This window comes from Vicia villosa, unplaced genomic scaffold (genome assembly GCF_029867415.1).
Source record: "Vicia villosa cultivar HV-30 ecotype Madison, WI unplaced genomic scaffold, Vvil1.0 ctg.000416F_1_1_1, whole genome shotgun sequence".
In the NCBI taxonomy this organism is placed as follows: domain Eukaryota; kingdom Viridiplantae; phylum Streptophyta; class Magnoliopsida; order Fabales; family Fabaceae; genus Vicia; species Vicia villosa.
This window is the reverse complement of record NW_026705191.1, coordinates 428,479-445,099: the sequence shown is the minus strand read 5'-3', so window position 1 is coordinate 445,099 and position 16,621 is coordinate 428,479. Positions and strand designations below refer to the sequence as shown.

The window sequence follows — 16,621 nt, the reverse complement described above, 5'->3', positions numbered from 1 at the left end:
GAGGGCATATTAGGAAGTTCATAATAGGGGTCCTAAGGCTAACTAGGTAAAATGGAGAAATATTCATTCGATGTAGAATTGGAGAAATGTGAAAAGGAGAGAGAGCTAGGACGAGAAGAGAAGAAGGAGAATCAACTATAGAATTCAAAGAGAAGGAAACTAGCCAATTATCTAAGGTAAGGGGGTTATCGTGATTATTATGTTTGATTTAAGGGAATGATAATTGTATGTTGGGGGGTTTGTGGTGATTGTGATGAAATTGATGAATCCATGACAATTATTTGTTTGATTGTGTGAATAATATGTTATAAGATGATGATGATGGTTGTATTGATGATTGATCACATGAGATAGAGTTAAATCCTCCATTAACATGATTTAGAAGGTTTAGGGTTGATGAAGATGATTGGGGATATGATGAATATTTGTAATTTAGTGTTTGAAATAATTAAACCATGTTAAAACTAGGTTATTAGGCCTTAAATTGCAGAAAATTATCGATTAAAATTAGTTTTTGGGCAAAAGATTGGGTCTGGTATCATGCAGGTCACGTAGGAATTTTCAGCAGAATCGCAGAGCCCGCTTAGTGCAGTGAAGCCTGGTTAGCGCGCTCTGTGAAATAAAAAGGGTCTGTTTACAGAGAGGAGCCCGCTTAGTGCGGCAGGGTCGTGCTTAGCGCGGTCCCTGAAAAACGAAAATTTTTATTTTTGAAAATTGATTTCAGAATATGATAACTTATATTTTATTAGAATTTTTGGGAATTTTATGGAATTTACTGTGCATGTTTGGGTAGGTTTAGAGGGTATTTTGTATGCAACTTGGCTTTGTGAATTATTGTGTTTCTATACTTGATTTTGGTGAATGTTGTTGTGATGATTGAGGATGTCATGCATTGATGATTGTGTGTTGAGTTGATCAAGATGTTGTGAAGTTGTATGTTTAGATAATGCCATGACTTTGTTAAATACATGAATGATGATGCTATTTTGACTAGCTGTGATCGCTGATTTTGTGAAGTTGAGTGTCATACCCTTAAATTTTCCCACCATATTTCAAAATAATTTGGCTCAAGCACTAAGATCTCCAATTGTTCAAAGTAGTGCAAGAAGCAAGCATGTCTACTCTCTCTCTCTCTTTAATAACAAGACTTCAATTAGGGGAAATGGATGTATCAAGGCCTCCAGTGGACTTCATGGCATCTCATATGATTTAAAGAATCCTCATACCAAGTCTCACGCTTTGAATCACAAGATTGCCCAATCAATTGCTCAGATGATCAACAGTCGACTAGTTTGACCTAAAAGTCAACTATGGTCAACATACAATCAAAATTCAGGATTTTTGGTCAACATCCGTCATTCGAATTAACATTCATCATTTGATCAAGGGTTGATCATGACTCAGCAAGAAAAGTTCAGAAATCAACAAAGTCCAAGTTTCCAAATTAGGGTTTTTAGGAGAAAGTCAACTGAAATTTGACCAGCCATAACTCTCACATGTTTCATCAGAAATGTCTCAACCAAATCTCATTCTCAAGGAAATTAAATTCTTTACAACTTTGATGTTGGGCTCAATCTCAAGAAATGCTTCATTTGAGAGATATGAGCCAAAACATTACAGGTCATTTTAAAAGTCAACAAAAAGCTTTTTTTTGTAAGTACCAATATCATCAAGATAAAATCTCCAAATACAAAAAATGTCCTAAAGTGGGTTGTAGGGGACATATTGAGTTTTCCAAGGAGTACAAGAACATCCCCATATGATAAAAATTAAAGAAGTTGTGATTGGTAGAAGTTGGTTAAAGTTGTGGAGAAGGCATGAAACCCTAAGTGAAGATTTTTGAGTTTTTAAGCAACGGCCCTATAAATTTGAAACCCCCACGTGGTTATAAGTTTAAAAGAGGCCCATTAACCAATTATCCTTTATTTCTTAATTTTATTTCATTTTTATTTGAATTAAATCAATTAAATTCAAGTAAAATCAAATGAAATTAGGATTAAATGATAAAAGATTGAGAGATTAATTTTCCAATTTTTGTTTCAATCTAATATCACCTAGGGGCCCCATAAAATAATCTCATAATATGTTATGGTTTTTTATTTCCTTTATTTTTAAATTTATTCATATAAATTCAAAATTAAATCAAATAAAATCATTCAAAATTGTGTGATTAATTTTTTAAGATCCTAATTGATTCATAAAGCTAAAAAAACGTGGAAGGAAAGATTGGAATGATATTGAATCAAAATTAGTAATATTTTATACAAATAAAATCAAATATTTTCTCAATATTCCTCTCACCAATTACATGGCTTTCTCTCCAAGTTTATAACCCTAACATCACCATTATAAATAGAACAACATCTTCAGCATCAAAGGGACGAAAAATTGGGCATGGAGACTAAGGTTTCAAGGTTGAAAAAAATCAAAGAAGTAGGGCACGATCCAATTCTTTTCTCAGCAAGCTTCAACACATTCCAGCCATCCTAATTCACTTCTGAGGTATCAAAGAGTAAGAATGAATCAATAGCTAACTCTTATAATGCCCGGAACACGCGTATCATGTTCATCATCTTCATACATGTTCTGACATTTATATCTTGCATATTATCGTGTTTCAATTCAAACTAATCCTATATTTGAGTTCCCGGTACAGTTTATAGAAGCTTTGAATCATTAGGTTGAAGATTTGACGCGCATAACATGATTTGCCATTGTTAGGCCAAAGAACCTCTGTTTCTTCATGTTCACACTTCCAGGCATTTTCATCTTAAACCAACACGACAATTGAATTCGCTGCATTTGTTTTAGTGGATCTGAATTGTATTGGTGTTTTTTCCTTTTGATTTATGCAGGTTTGACATTTGGCGTGGTCGGAGAAGACGACCGGAATTCATCTCCGGCGTATCTGACCTGGTTGGCCGACGAAAGCAGGCGTGGCTACGCGCAATTGGACCACGTAAATCCCCTGGGACCCAGTCAGCATTTTGAATAATTGACTCACGTGTGGCAGCTTTCCATCCTCTAATTCGCTGGTCAGTAAGTGAGTCGGTCCCGCCACTAATTTTGCTTGGGAAACCATCAGGAACATTGATTAGTTATCATCCAACGAATGCAATTATAACTAATTAGATTATTAGGTTAATTATTAAATAATTAGGTTAATTAGACTAATCACTTAGAAATTAGGATTAGTGTCATAATTAACTTAAATTTTATTTTCTTAATTATTTTAACTAAATAAATTTAGTAATTAAGTTAAAATAGTTTTAATAATTAGTTTAGAACTTATTTATTTTCTCACTTAAAAATACCTAACCTTAATTTCTCCAACTCTAATTTCTCCCGATTCTTCCTCTCCCTATCAAATTCTCAATGATTGTCGCATGCGTGTTTATTTACTATTTCGTTTACATTTAAATTCTAGAAATCGATGTATAGGTCGCAAGGTTATTTTTGTAATAGCGTAGATTTATTTTTTCGCACATTTACTTTTCTGCATCCCCCATTTTTGGTTATGTAATCCCCCTCCACGAAGCCTTGTAATAGCGTATAACTTTATTTTTTCAGCTTTTATTTTCTGCACTATATAACTGTTAGATGCATGTTAATAGGATTGTATGGCAAGATAAAATCAAACTAGAATAACCCTAATTTTCAGGATTAAATAAATCAACCACTTTTGTTCACACACTCACTTTTAGGGTAATCCTCTCTTATGTTGCCTTTCGACGAATAATAGTCAAGTCCCTCGAGCATAGGGATACCTTAGCAAATGTTTCCTCCGATTTAAATCATCATAGTCCCTCCGATTTAAAGATCATGGTCCCTTCAATATTACCTACGATATAAATGATCTTGTCCCTCGATTAAATGATGATAGTCCCTTCGAATGTTAAGGTATCCTTACTTGTTGCCTTTTATAACTATTCACATCCAATACATAGCACTTCCTACCCTCTTTATGGTATGGATAGCCCCTATGACTATTCGATGACCCTTTGATGTCCCGAATACATCCAATGAAAGGACTTCCCACTAACTAATGGTGTGGATAGTCTCTTTCCCTTAACGAATGGAAAAGAACAAGAAAGACAAACTTAGGGTTGGTAGTTCCTAATTGCTTGCTCACAATAATTCAAACTTTCAAATGCTTTACACACCTCCTTTTTTAAAATAATTTTCAAAGACTACACTTTGTATACATCTGTACGAAGATCATTACAAAGTTAAAGTTCTTTTTCAAACTTTTTCTAAACACACACTGCACTCTTTCAAACAAACTAAACAATTCAAAAGTGAGATAAGCAATTACGAGCCCATGGATAACCATGGATATAAAGGGTGCTTACACCTTCTCTTTGTATGGCCTACCCCCTAACTCAAAATATTTTAAAGGTCTTTGTTGTTCTTTTTGCCTTTCCTAATTGGATAAAATAAAAGTGGGTGGCGACTCTTACTTATCGCACATTTAAAAAGTTAGTTTTCCCACCGTATTACATTGAGCATCATGCATTCATAGCATAATTGTAAGACAAAATTCCAGTGATGTTGTAGGACCTCGGGCCAATGATGACCCTTAATCCCATTGTGGAGATTGAGTGCAACTTGTTGATGAGCTTCGGTTTCAAGCGAAAAATCGATCCTATGGGGGGATCTTTGGAAGACGATGACGGAGTCATCAGTGGTGAATTGGTACCACATGTATGAGCCCATTGTTGTTGCATTGTTGTGATGATGTATGACTTGATGATATTTATTATCTGTGATGTGGTGTGCCTAATTGATAATTATGATTGAATCATGAGGTGGTGTTGTGAATAGATGATGATGTAAAGGTGTGGGTAAGTATGCATATATGATGAATATGTTGTATTAATATATGTATGGTTGATTATTTGTATACAACTACTATATCTATTCCTTATGTCTTATATAATGAATATGAAATACTCACCCTTTCTGTTTGAATGTTGCCTCCGTGTGGGTAACGCACATGTAATCAGGAGTAGTCCGTTAAAGTTTGAGGATAGCTTCATGGTGTTCTTTTACTGTTGTTTAGATTGAAGGGAGTCTTGCTCTGATACGTAACATCGGGGATGGGGTTGTTATGTTTTGAACTATTATATTCTCTTTGATGAATTGAGTTGGTTTATCTTTTGATGTTGACATTTTGAGTAGTAACTCATGAACCATGATGTTCAGTTGATGTTTATGGAGTTTACTTTAATGATGTTTAAGTTATGAATTCCGCTGCGAAGTATTTGAATAAATATGTTTATGTGTTATGTGATGTATGTTTTAAAATTAATGCAACCTGACGACTAGAGGGGTCCCACAGGTACACAAACTAAGGGTCATATTGACATTTGCTACCATTCTACCAATCCTAACATCAATTTGTTATTTCACGACAGTCAGACGAATTTGGTGCATTGTGACAATTTGGTGGAGTCGTCGGATGCCAATCAATATTAATGTATGTATTCAGAACTCTAAGGACAATTTATGTCTTCAATAATGTGGCTAACATTAGAAGTTGTTGCGGGTCTATCATCTGACTAGTCTGTCTCTTTAGTTGATGATGACAAAATAATCTACAACATATTCAGAGGATGCTTCATCCCAATCTACGAATGCCTGATCCACAATCTAAAATTGAGACTCAATTTCATTAAGTTCGAGATAGGGGTGCTTGAACATTTATAGATTGCCCATTCTCAATTGCACCATGTGACTTGGGCTTTTGTTAAAATGTTTCAACATTGGTATGAATACAATGGGCAATAAGGTTCTCCTTCAGTGAACCTCTTATCACATTTACATTGACAACCAGAAGTATTTTAAGGACCATTACTTCTTGATAACTCCACCGCCTATATCGATTTCTTCTAAGTTCTGAGTCACAACTCTGCTTCCTCGTCTGCTCTGATTTAGAACATGCCATATGCTTGGACAAGATACGAAGATGGTGGTCCCAAGACCACTTTGGTCAAGATTTAACACCTACTTTTGAGTCAATTAGCTATTGAGTTTTCTTTAGAATAACAAGTAGACCTCTCTGGACATTGACTGACTTAGAACATCTAACTTTTTGAGAGAATTTTGTATAGAGAGCTATAAGAATCAAGAAAAATAAATCATAATAGGAGTAGTTTTTTGTTATTATGAAAAACATAAGGGTATCATTTCTCCAAACATTTCCTTGTCATATGGACCCAAAAGTTCTCCCAAAAAAAGATTAACTCTATATTTCAAAATTAATTAAAACCCAGCTAATCAACTTTAAGACTCTTAATTAAGCTAAAAAGCCACTCATATCCTGTTATTTTCTAAAGTAATTTGCTACACCTCTTCTATAACTAACAATCAAACTAAAAACCTCCCTCGTCTATCTCAAATTTTGGTATGAACACTAACATTAACAATAGGGTGTACTAGTCATGACCTTCTTCACTAGAGGGTGTACTAGTCATTGCACAATATAGCATACTTCATCTTTACTCCACATCATAATAACTCCCAGCCTAGAAAATCCAACAACGGTCTCCTAAAGCAACTTAGAGACACAAAGAATCTCAAAAACATTTATAGATAAAAAATAAAACAATCAATCAATGAAACATAAAATTGAAGCATGCTTACTGTCACATACTATTATTATGAGTGCTGAGTTGTGTCCATAAACAACATTAACAACAAGAACAAAAACAAGAGAAGATAAAAATAGCAATAAAAAATAAATAAAAAAAACAATTATTTTTTCTTTTGTTTTTGTTCCCAAAACAAAACAATAACCTTTGAGTAGAATAATACAAATGATGTAGAGTATTGAAATTCTGTGGTCCAATTCAAAACTAGAAAATTTTCTGAGACCCACATAAGATACAAAGGGAAACAATCATCAAAAGCATGGAACTGTTAAAGTAGAAAACACAGTTCATGAGCTATCATCATCCATTCCCTTTTTGCTTTTTCGGGTCTCGTGGTCTCTACTTTTCAAATTAAACAAAGGATTCACTCATTCTTCATGCTTTGCACTGCACCTCTTCAATCATTTTCAGCTCTGTAAGAGGGTTTCAGAAGAGTCCTAGAGGCTGCTCATGCTCACATAGCATAATTTCTTGGTAAAGTTTCAATCTTTTTCTGATGGGATTGCTAGTTTCTTGAAAAAGGAAGAATTTTTATGTGTTTTTTATCTGATATTTACTGTTTTTAGTTTTTCTATGCTTCTGATCTGTAGTTAACAAAAGGGTTGTTTCTAAAGGGTTGTGTTTAATTTCTGTGTTATTATGATTTGAGATTTGAGAAAATTAAATGAAAATTATTGTTTCTGATGTTTTTGTGAATTTTTTTTATGAAACTACTACAGTGATTCAATTTGGGGGAAAAGGAGATTCAGCTTCAGAGATTGAGAAAGTGTTGATTTTTATGAGGGAGAAATGAAAATCACTGTGTTCAAGAGAAGAGTTCAAGTTTCCTGAAAGAGTGGAACAAAATTTGGCGAAATATTCTCTTACCCTTTTGACTTGACTATTTAGTTAGTTCAATTAATGTTTGTTACATAGAAACTTGAACTTGTTTGGTTATTTCCGGTTTTTTTTTTCAACAGCAACGTTTTCTCAGTGATGCAATCTTAGTATTTTGGTCTGATTTTGTGTTGTGTCTGTTAAAAATTGTACCTTTTTGAATAAACATGGGAGATGTTAGGGTTAATAGGGTAGATCAAGGACATACAAAGATTAGGAATGTTCCAATAGCTGTTACCCCTGAAGGGTTTTGGTGTTGTCCTTCACCTGTTGTGTTTCAGAAAAGTCATAAGCCTCAGAATCCTTTGAATAAAACTAAACCGTCTGCGTCTCCACCGCAACCACAACCGAAAGCTAGTGTTCAGAAAAAGCCGGTGGTAGTGCAAGTGACGGAGAGAAGAGGTTCTGCACCTGCACCTGCACCTGCACCTATACCTGAATCTGCATCGTCTAGATCGGTGATTTCCGATGATCAACGTTGTAGTGTTGGGTTAGAAAGGTCTTCGGCGGGTACTTCTTTGGCTGCGGAGAGATTATCTTCTAGACCTAAGATTGAAACTATGCCGAGAAAGGTAGCTATTGAGTTTGGTGAGCCTGGAACTTGTGATATGAAGGTGGTTTTATTAGGGAAACAAGGTTTTTCTGTTAAGTTGAGTGTGCATAGGGATGTTCTGACAGAGAAGAGTAGTTTCTTTTCTGAAAAGATTTCGGAACAATCTGATTTGTCTTGTCTACAAATAGGAGATTGTGAGGATGTTGAAATATATGTTGAAGCTGTTGGTTTGATGTACTGCAAGGAAATGAAACAGCGGCTCATGAAACAGAATGTTTCTCGCATTCTTCGAATTCTTAAGGTAACTTTCTATGCTCCCTTCTGATAAAATTTCCAATACCGTTTCCTTGATATATGGTTTGATGAAAGTTCATGTTCTTTGGCTAATATGTAGCTATCAACCACTGCTTCTAGTGATTTGGTTTTGATTGCATTTACATTACCAAATGCCACTAGCAACTGAATGTTCATTAGTCATGGAGCATATACAAGGATGGATATAGGAAATATGAATGATTTTGTTCTATTTGTGATATATGATTTTGTTCTATTTGTGATATATGAATTCTTGTAGATGCATACCACTAGTGGTTACCAAAGCAAAAAAAATCTTGTTTTGGAACACTTGTCTGAGTCGTCGAGCATGTGTTGAACACGGACATGTGTTAGATACGGAGACACGCCAAAATTGAGAGATGTTCTTGCTTCATTATTTGTGACACTGTTACTGTTATGGTCAACAAATTTTTGTTTTCGTGATTATCAGAATCCATTGATTATTGTCAATGGTTGAAGAACTATTAAATGTTATTTTGAAAACCTAAAATGTTATCTTCCCTCAGGTTGCAGAATTCCTTGGCTTCAGCTCGTGTATTCAATCATGCTTGGAGTACTTGGAGGCTGTCCCCTGGGTCGGAGATGAAGAAGAAGAAAAAGTCGTCTCAACTGTACTACAACTCCAAGGGGAAGGAATTGGGGTCAACCCTGTGTTGAAACGAATTTCATCTGACGTTTCCAATGTCCCGAAAGACACATTTTCTCAAATTATCGATCTTGTTCTTAAAAGCAACGAGGAAAAAGGTCGTCGAGAGATGAAATCCATAGTTCTAAAGCTCCTTAGGGAGAATAACAGTCTTCCAAGTTATGCGCGTTCCACCGACATCTGTAACGACATGATATATACATCCTGTAGAAGCTGTTCAGATTTATTATTGTCTCTCTTTAAGCAAGCTGCAGAATCATCCTTTGCAGGCAAACCAAGTGATGAAAGAGATTCCGTAATAAAGCGCATAGCTCTGGAAGCTGACAACCTTTCATGGTTGCTTGATATTTTAGTAGACAAACAAGCTGCCGACGAGTTTGCACTGTTATGGGCAAACCAGCAGGAGTTAGCTGTCTTACACGCGAAACTACCAATTGTGTCTCGTTATCACGTTAGCTGCATTTCTGGGAAACTATATGTCGGCATTGGTAGAGGGGAGTTGTTGCCGTCTAAGGACACACGGCAATTGTTGTTGCAAACATGGCTGCAGCCGCTAATGAACGACTACAACTGGCTACAACACGGATGCAGGTCTTTCGACAGGAAGCTTGTGGAGGAAGGAATCGGGAGAACGATTCTGACCTTACCGTTGGAAGATCAACAAAGTATTTTGCTTTCTTGGGTTGGTATTTTTTTGAAAACCGGTGATAGCTGTCCTAATCTTCAAAGGGCTTTTGAGGTGTGGTGGCGCCGAACTTTCATTCGGCCGTATGTCGAAAATCAAGGTAATGCCGCGTCAGATAGTTCCTTGGCGACGAAATGATTGAATATACTTTTGAATGGTATTAATGTTAGTGGAAATGGATTTTGTATAACTGAGTATGAGAGATTATAGAGATTCTGTTGACAGCAGAACATGTTTTAACCTCTTCCAGCAGCTGACAAAAAATTTAGGATTGAAACATGTTATTTGTGATTGTATGAGTTGATTGCGGATTCCATGTTGAAACATCACTGATTTGATGAATTTCTGTTTTTGTTTTTGTATAATCTCTTCAAAGGAGTGGAATGGAATTCTTAGTTTTTAACTAATCTTGGTGTAAAGATACTTGGATGCTATGTAGTATCGACACCTTAGAAAAAAGTGTGTCCGTCGGACACCAACACGACACCGTGCCATCGACACTTATCAGTTATCATTACTTTCAATTTATTATTATTTTTTAAATTATTATTGGTATTTGTGTTTACTTGAAACATCCACTTTATATAAACTTATTTTTGAGATAAAAGGATAAAGATTTACATTCAAAATTTCACTTAAAAAAAACACACCTAACCATCATGTGATTGTACTAAATCAAGATAATTCAAAGACGATGGATAATTTGATACATTTGTAAGATTAATTACAAGTTTGATTTTTCAATTGTTTTTTTTATTTAAATTTTGGTACTTTCATTTTAAAATCTAGTTATTATTCTTTTGATTATGATTGGACACCATCCAGATGGCACATTCCGAACGGAGAATCCAGCCTAATTAGTGATTCCCTTTGGTGGGACTAATCCAACTATAGATTTGACTCTTGAGTCGGTAATGCCGCTTGTGGGGACTAATCCAACTGAACAAGCATAACCATGGACTTCGTGATTGGCTCAAGAATGGGATCCAATAAAATCTCACTTCTGCCCATGCTAATCTTCCTTGGGCATTATTTCCCCTTGCGTGCTGGACACTCTTGTCTGAAACAAAGAAGCCCTGGACCCAAACAAAACAAAGGCTTTGTTGGCAAACCAGGACGAGTCAAACTTTGGATGTTCTTTGGGGCAGCAGTCGCAAAGGCCCACTTACTACTCAATGCAGCACTGAAGCTCATCACATTTTTGGGAGAAGGCGACATCCTTTATCTTACCAGTCGTGCAGCACAATACACGCATTTAGGTCATAAGTCTTATCTCAGGCTGATAATTGGGCTTATAATGCCTTTGTTTTATGAACCTCGGGATCTTTAATTTCCAACTTCAGCTATCCCTCTTTTTTTTAGATGTACTGCCAGAAGCACATATTTTCTATTTTAAATTTCATTTGTTCTGTAGATGTATCTACGGAAGACTTCCAGCAATGCATATATGGAAGTATTTGATCTTATATTCGCGCCAGACTTTTCTCCTCCCTCATTCTTCACTTTTCTTCTTCTTCACACTCTCAAACTCTCTCAACCTCAAAAATCAAAATCTATCAAAGTTGTTTTTTTTCCTCTCGAGTTCGGCAGTAAACGTGTGTATTATCGATTAACACATTCTAACAACTTCAAAACTCAATTTAATCGGTAAGTTTTCGAGATTTTGAGTTATTTTAGAGTATTTCCCGTAATAGAGTTTGAATACACTTTTAGGTGTAGAAATCATTAGTTAGTTTTAGAAACATAGTTTAGAGACAATATATGTATCTTTTGATGTGTAAAACAGACGATGAAGCCACACAAATGGGGTTTTATTGTGGCTGGAACAGTCACAAATGTCATTGTTGTGTCTTAGAAGTTTCAGAACCTTCCGTAGGTGCATCTATAGAATAAATGAAACGTTAGGTTGTTTTGTAGATGCACCTACAGAACCATTCTAGTTTTTTAAAATGCTGGGTTCTTCCGTAGCTAAATCTACAGAAGGTTTCCGTATGTGTACCTACGAAGATAAATTTGTGTTTTTCCTTTTCTTTTTATAACTAAATTGTACTCACTCGATTTTATTTTTAATAGATTGCACACATTATGGCCGACCTGTCAGACAGACTTATACATGGGAGGATTTAACAGCATGCCTTCGTGCGACGTGCACGGATGGAGGTAGTGTCACAGGTAACAAATGGATCATCCGTTCCAGCAGATGTACCTAATACATCCGTTCCAGTAGAGGTACCTGGTACATCGGTTCCAGTAGAGGGGCCTTCCACATCTACTACTTCATTCCGAGGGCCTCGGGATGATGGTGAGGGTTCCTCACAGAAGCCCTCCGCCTGCAGACATCGCTTGGACACTTCTTCCACTCATGTGCCACCTCCGATCAATGCTGGATCTCACGTTCCACCTTCTGATGGTATTGACCCATTTCACGAGGAGGCAGATGCGGTTGAGGCGTTTGTGGCCTACCTAGGTGGTCCTTCTGATTTATCCTTGTTGACAAGATATGCAGATTATACAGCCAGACATGTCAGAGACGAAGAGGTAAGATTTCTTACTTATTATTTATTACTTTTTTGTCCTCAATGAAAATTAATTATTTCTAACTTTGGAATTATTAACAATGTTTTCTTTGGAAAATTTCTAGATAAGCATCCCCTGAAGTTTTACAACCACGATCGGAAGATTACCGCTCTGCAGCAACCTGATGAGTCGTGGTTCCCGGATGTCCTCACAGATTCTGGGCTGAAGGACCTCTGTCAGATTGGATACTCCACCATTTATAATGGGATGCTGATGGCATTTGCGGAGAGGTGGCACCATGAGACGTCGTCATTCCATCAGCCTCATGGTGAGGTTACTATCACTCTTGACGACAACACATGCCTCCTATATATACCTATTAGGGGTACCCTCCTTGGTCACGATAGGCTGACGAAGAAGGAAGCGAGGTGTTGAGATATTACTTCCTATTTTTGTTAGGCACTCAGCTGTTTGTGGACTCGAGCTCCTCATACACATATGTCGTTTACCTAAGGTACTTATCGGATACCGCACGTATCCATGAGTAAATTGGAGAGTGACTACAGTGGCGTATATCTACCATAGACTCAGAGAGGGATACCTGTGGAAGGCAAGGACTATGGATGACATCTACTCCCTCTTAGTGGTAACAATCTTATATCATTTTACTTTTTCTCAAAGTTGTTCATTACAACACTTTCCCATGATCATTGGCTGGGGAGAGGTTCCTAGCTACACTGAGGCCATGCCTTGTGCTAGTACCTTCACCCCTCAGAGGGAACCATGTGCCGAATCCTTACAGGCATTATCTTGACCGTATGGTGTAACACCCTTCTAAACTCCCGCGGAAATTAAATAAATTATTCAGAGTACATGAAAACAAGGGTGTCACAATTTAAATTTAAAAACAAACATCATACGTCTATGTCATTGATCGGCCACCAATTTCACCTCGTTTCTATGTTCTGATCAATGGAAAAACACTTCATCCGGTGGTAATTTAAGTCATTTTAGTCTTGTTCTTGTTAATTTTGCTTAGTTTCATATTTGAGTTTGATGTGTTATCTTTTCTAGTTTTTGTTGGTTATTATCTTGCTTTTGATCTTGTACTGGTAGTGTTTAAGTGTTGCAGGAACAGGGCACGATTCGAGTCAAGGAAAGGTGGTTTTTGGCGAGACAGAGTTGTGACACGGCCACCCGTGTCTTGTGACACGGCCGTGTCACACTTGCTAAAGGAAAATATTGCAAAATCTTGGAACCATGGAGTCAGAAGTCTGACACGGCCACCCGTGTCCCATGACACGGTCGTGTCAGACGTGTGCGCAGAAAAAAATTGTGTTTTAAATCTTTGGACTTTGTCACTTAAGGAGGGGCATAATGGACTTTTCAGAAGAGAATATTTGCTGAGAGTTATTTAGTCACCGTTTGGGAAGGAAAAAAGCACTTTTGGATAGTCGGCAAACGTGAAAAGAGGATTGAGAGCACTAGGGCTTGAGGCGAAGAACTCTTCAAGAGCATCCGCGATTGAAGATCAATTCCGAGTCAACCAATTGTAATGTCTTCATCTTTAATCATTGTTATGTTAACAATTGCCATGAGTAACTAAACTTTTACTTGTTAGGATTGATGTCCCTGGATTATGCGATGTAATGAATAATCTCTACCGTTATTTTCGGATTATCTTTATGAAATTCAGTTTATGATTAAAAGTTCTTATTGCTTCTATATATTGGAAAATATATGTGTTGATTTACGGTTGGGGTTTTGTCGGACAAACGACCTCAATGCTTTTTTAATCATAACGCTATAATTAAGAATCACTTAGGAATAAGGGTTTGATGCATAGCGATCAAATTATCCGAGCTATGTCTTTTAGAATCTTGAGATATAATTATCTTGTTAAGGAATTAAAAGAGGGTTTTAATCTCAAGAAGTTTTCACTAAGGAATTAGGGAAATCAATGTTCGGTGTCGATAGTCGAGAATTTCTAAAGTCAATCTGTTAATTGGTAATTATTTCATTACAGAGCAATTCATACATCTATCCTAACTAGTTTCATACTTTTTCATTAGTCAAAACATTTAAGCACTTTATTTTACTTAAGCTGTTATTTCAATTAAATAATCAAATTCAAATACCCCGATGACTTTTTATTCCATTGCAGTATTCTAAAACGTATAATTCCTACGCAGTCCGCGAGTTCGATACTTGGGAAAATTAATCCACTTATTACTACATCGGTAAAAATAGTACACTTGCTATTTTTCCGGTCAGTCATGCATTCACTGAGGAAATTCAACACAATTCATAACTACTCATGTTAACACAGCGGAAATCGGTTATACAGAATAGTTCAACATCTTTAGAAACTATATCCCACCAAAACTCAAATAAAATAAATAGTAATAAACATAAACTCAAAACAACGTGTTCCCCAGTGTTACAATATCAGAGCATGACACCTAACGCTAAACTAAACACACTGACTCATGAGCTAATCCTCACCAAGTCGTAAAAGCCGCTATCCTCAATCTGAAAATGACAACATGTAAGGGTGAGTCTCATCGCAATTAACAAATATTATTACATCATAAATAATAACACATCATAGTTATATTAATCACCCAATTGTATTATATTCAAACAATTCAACAAATACACAACCAACACATCATCAATTCATAACACTGAAACACATTCAATCATGTTATGAAAATCATGCATATGAATAAACTGACACTATGCATGTGGTACCAAACATCATCAATGGGAATAGCCCACCGACCGATCCAACATCTCCAAGATACGACCCTGCCAGCACACATTCCACACAATGGGAATTATGCCCTTCACTGAATCTACAACATCATTCGGATTCAGCCCTCAAACATATGATTATGAATGAATGCAAACATATACAACATACTTATAACATCGTCGATCCGATGAATATCATCGTCTCATCTCTTACCATCATAATTATTATCAAGCATGTATATGTATCAGCATCATTCATCACAATCAATCATCATCACCATCATTACAGAACATACATGTATTTACACCAATCATCATCATAATCAATGATAAAAATATACATGTATTCACATCATTCAACACATCTCATATTGTCACATCTCATCATATATGTCAACAATATATCATCCATCAAACAAACAAAATATTCGCATCATACTTATATCATCACATGAATTATCTCATAAGCTCCATCACCCAATTAAACAAATCATCATACGAATCATGTTTAAAACATAGCATGTATTAACACATCTCATCACATATAAGCACACTACATCATTCATCAAACAATAAACTCATGATTTCAATTTAATTGAAAGTTACACCTCATTTCATCATTTAAACACACAAGTTATCTCATAAGGGTCTTCATACTCAAAACGGCACTAAAAACGGACATACGGTTTGGAAGTTATGGCCTTCTGAAAATTTGTTAAAAATTTGTATGTTGTGAGTCGATTCACAACTTTTGCAGGTCGACGCATAGAATTTTATGTCTCCCTCGGGTTTGCTCAGGTCGACCCATGAGTCGACTCATGCTGGTCTTTTGGGAACCTATAGGTCGACGCACGCTGCGTTTATACAGATTTTTTCTGCGATTTTTGACATCTTTCTCTCCCAATCTCAATATAATCGCACCACAACAGTTCCCACACCAAAATGTCATCAATTAACATAACATACTACAATTATAACACATTTTAAAGGTCATCTAACACCAAAATTCATCAATCCATCAATTACATCAATTCAACAAAAGCAACCTAAATCTCCCAAAACCCCAAAACCTAATCATACAATCCAATTGACCTAAATAATATTCCCAATCAATATTATCACCTAAAATACGATAAGAGATGTTAATCGGAGAGTCCCCCCTTACCTTAGCAAAAGATCTTGATTAGCCCTCCACTTCTTCTGTTTCCTCTTTCATGTATCAGCTCTTCTACTCTTCTGCTCCTCTTTCACATCTATTTTCCTTTTTCCCTCAATTCCTTATTTTTATGAAAATAGATTTTAATTTAGTAAAAGGCCTACTAACATAGCACCCACTCTTTACTAACACCACACTTGGCCAATAGCTCTATTTCTCAATTTAATCCAATTAAATCTAATAAAATGCCAAATAATCCAAATAATTAATTTAAATTCTAATTAAATTAATAAATAGAAAATATGAGGCGTTACATATGGCTGGACATCTAATACGATTGCGATGCTGCTCACCGTGAGACAGTTGCGTGGGATGACGTTCAGAGCCGGTTATAAACCTGTGCAGTCTGGTCCACTGCACAGGGCCTCTACATAAATAAGGG

At 36.1% G+C, this 16,621-nt stretch overlaps 2 protein-coding genes across 2 annotated transcripts; both read left to right on the top strand.

The window, feature by feature from the left end:
* Positions 1 to 6,789: 6,789 nt before the first annotated feature.
* On the top strand, positions 6,790 to 10,091 carry LOC131627952 (BTB/POZ domain-containing protein At3g50780-like). Its single transcript, XM_058898811.1, has 3 exons — positions 6,790 to 7,127; positions 7,373 to 8,383; positions 8,925 to 10,091. The coding sequence occupies exons 2-3, from the start codon at positions 7,697 to 7,699 to the stop codon at positions 9,885 to 9,887; spliced, it is 1,650 nt and encodes a 549-aa protein (XP_058754794.1). The 5' UTR covers positions 6,790 to 7,127; positions 7,373 to 7,696; the 3' UTR covers positions 9,888 to 10,091.
* A 1,812-nt stretch (positions 10,092 to 11,903) lies between these two features.
* LOC131627945 (uncharacterized) lies at positions 11,904 to 13,454 on the top strand. Its single transcript, XM_058898801.1, has 3 exons — positions 11,904 to 12,287; positions 12,408 to 12,599; positions 13,383 to 13,454. Exons 1-3 carry the CDS (start codon positions 11,904 to 11,906, stop codon positions 13,452 to 13,454), a joined length of 648 nt encoding a protein of 215 aa, XP_058754784.1.
* Positions 13,455 to 16,621: the final 3,167 nt, after the last annotated feature.

Coding starts and splice junctions, on each gene's coding strand:
- LOC131627945 (XM_058898801.1), top strand. CDS start 11,904: ATGGAGGTAGTGTCACAGGTAACAAATGGATCATCCGTTCCAGCAGAT. Junction 12,288..12,407: donor GACATGTCAGAGACGAAGAG/GTAAGATTTCTT, acceptor CATCCCCTGAAG/TTTTACAACCACGATCGGAA. Junction 12,600..13,382: donor TCCATCAGCCTCATGGTGAG/GTTACTATCACT, acceptor TTGTACTGGTAG/TGTTTAAGTGTTGCAGGAAC.
- LOC131627952 (XM_058898811.1), top strand. CDS start 7,697: ATGGGAGATGTTAGGGTTAATAGGGTAGATCAAGGACATACAAAGATT. Junction 8,384..8,924: donor GCATTCTTCGAATTCTTAAG/GTAACTTTCTAT, acceptor ATCTTCCCTCAG/GTTGCAGAATTCCTTGGCTT.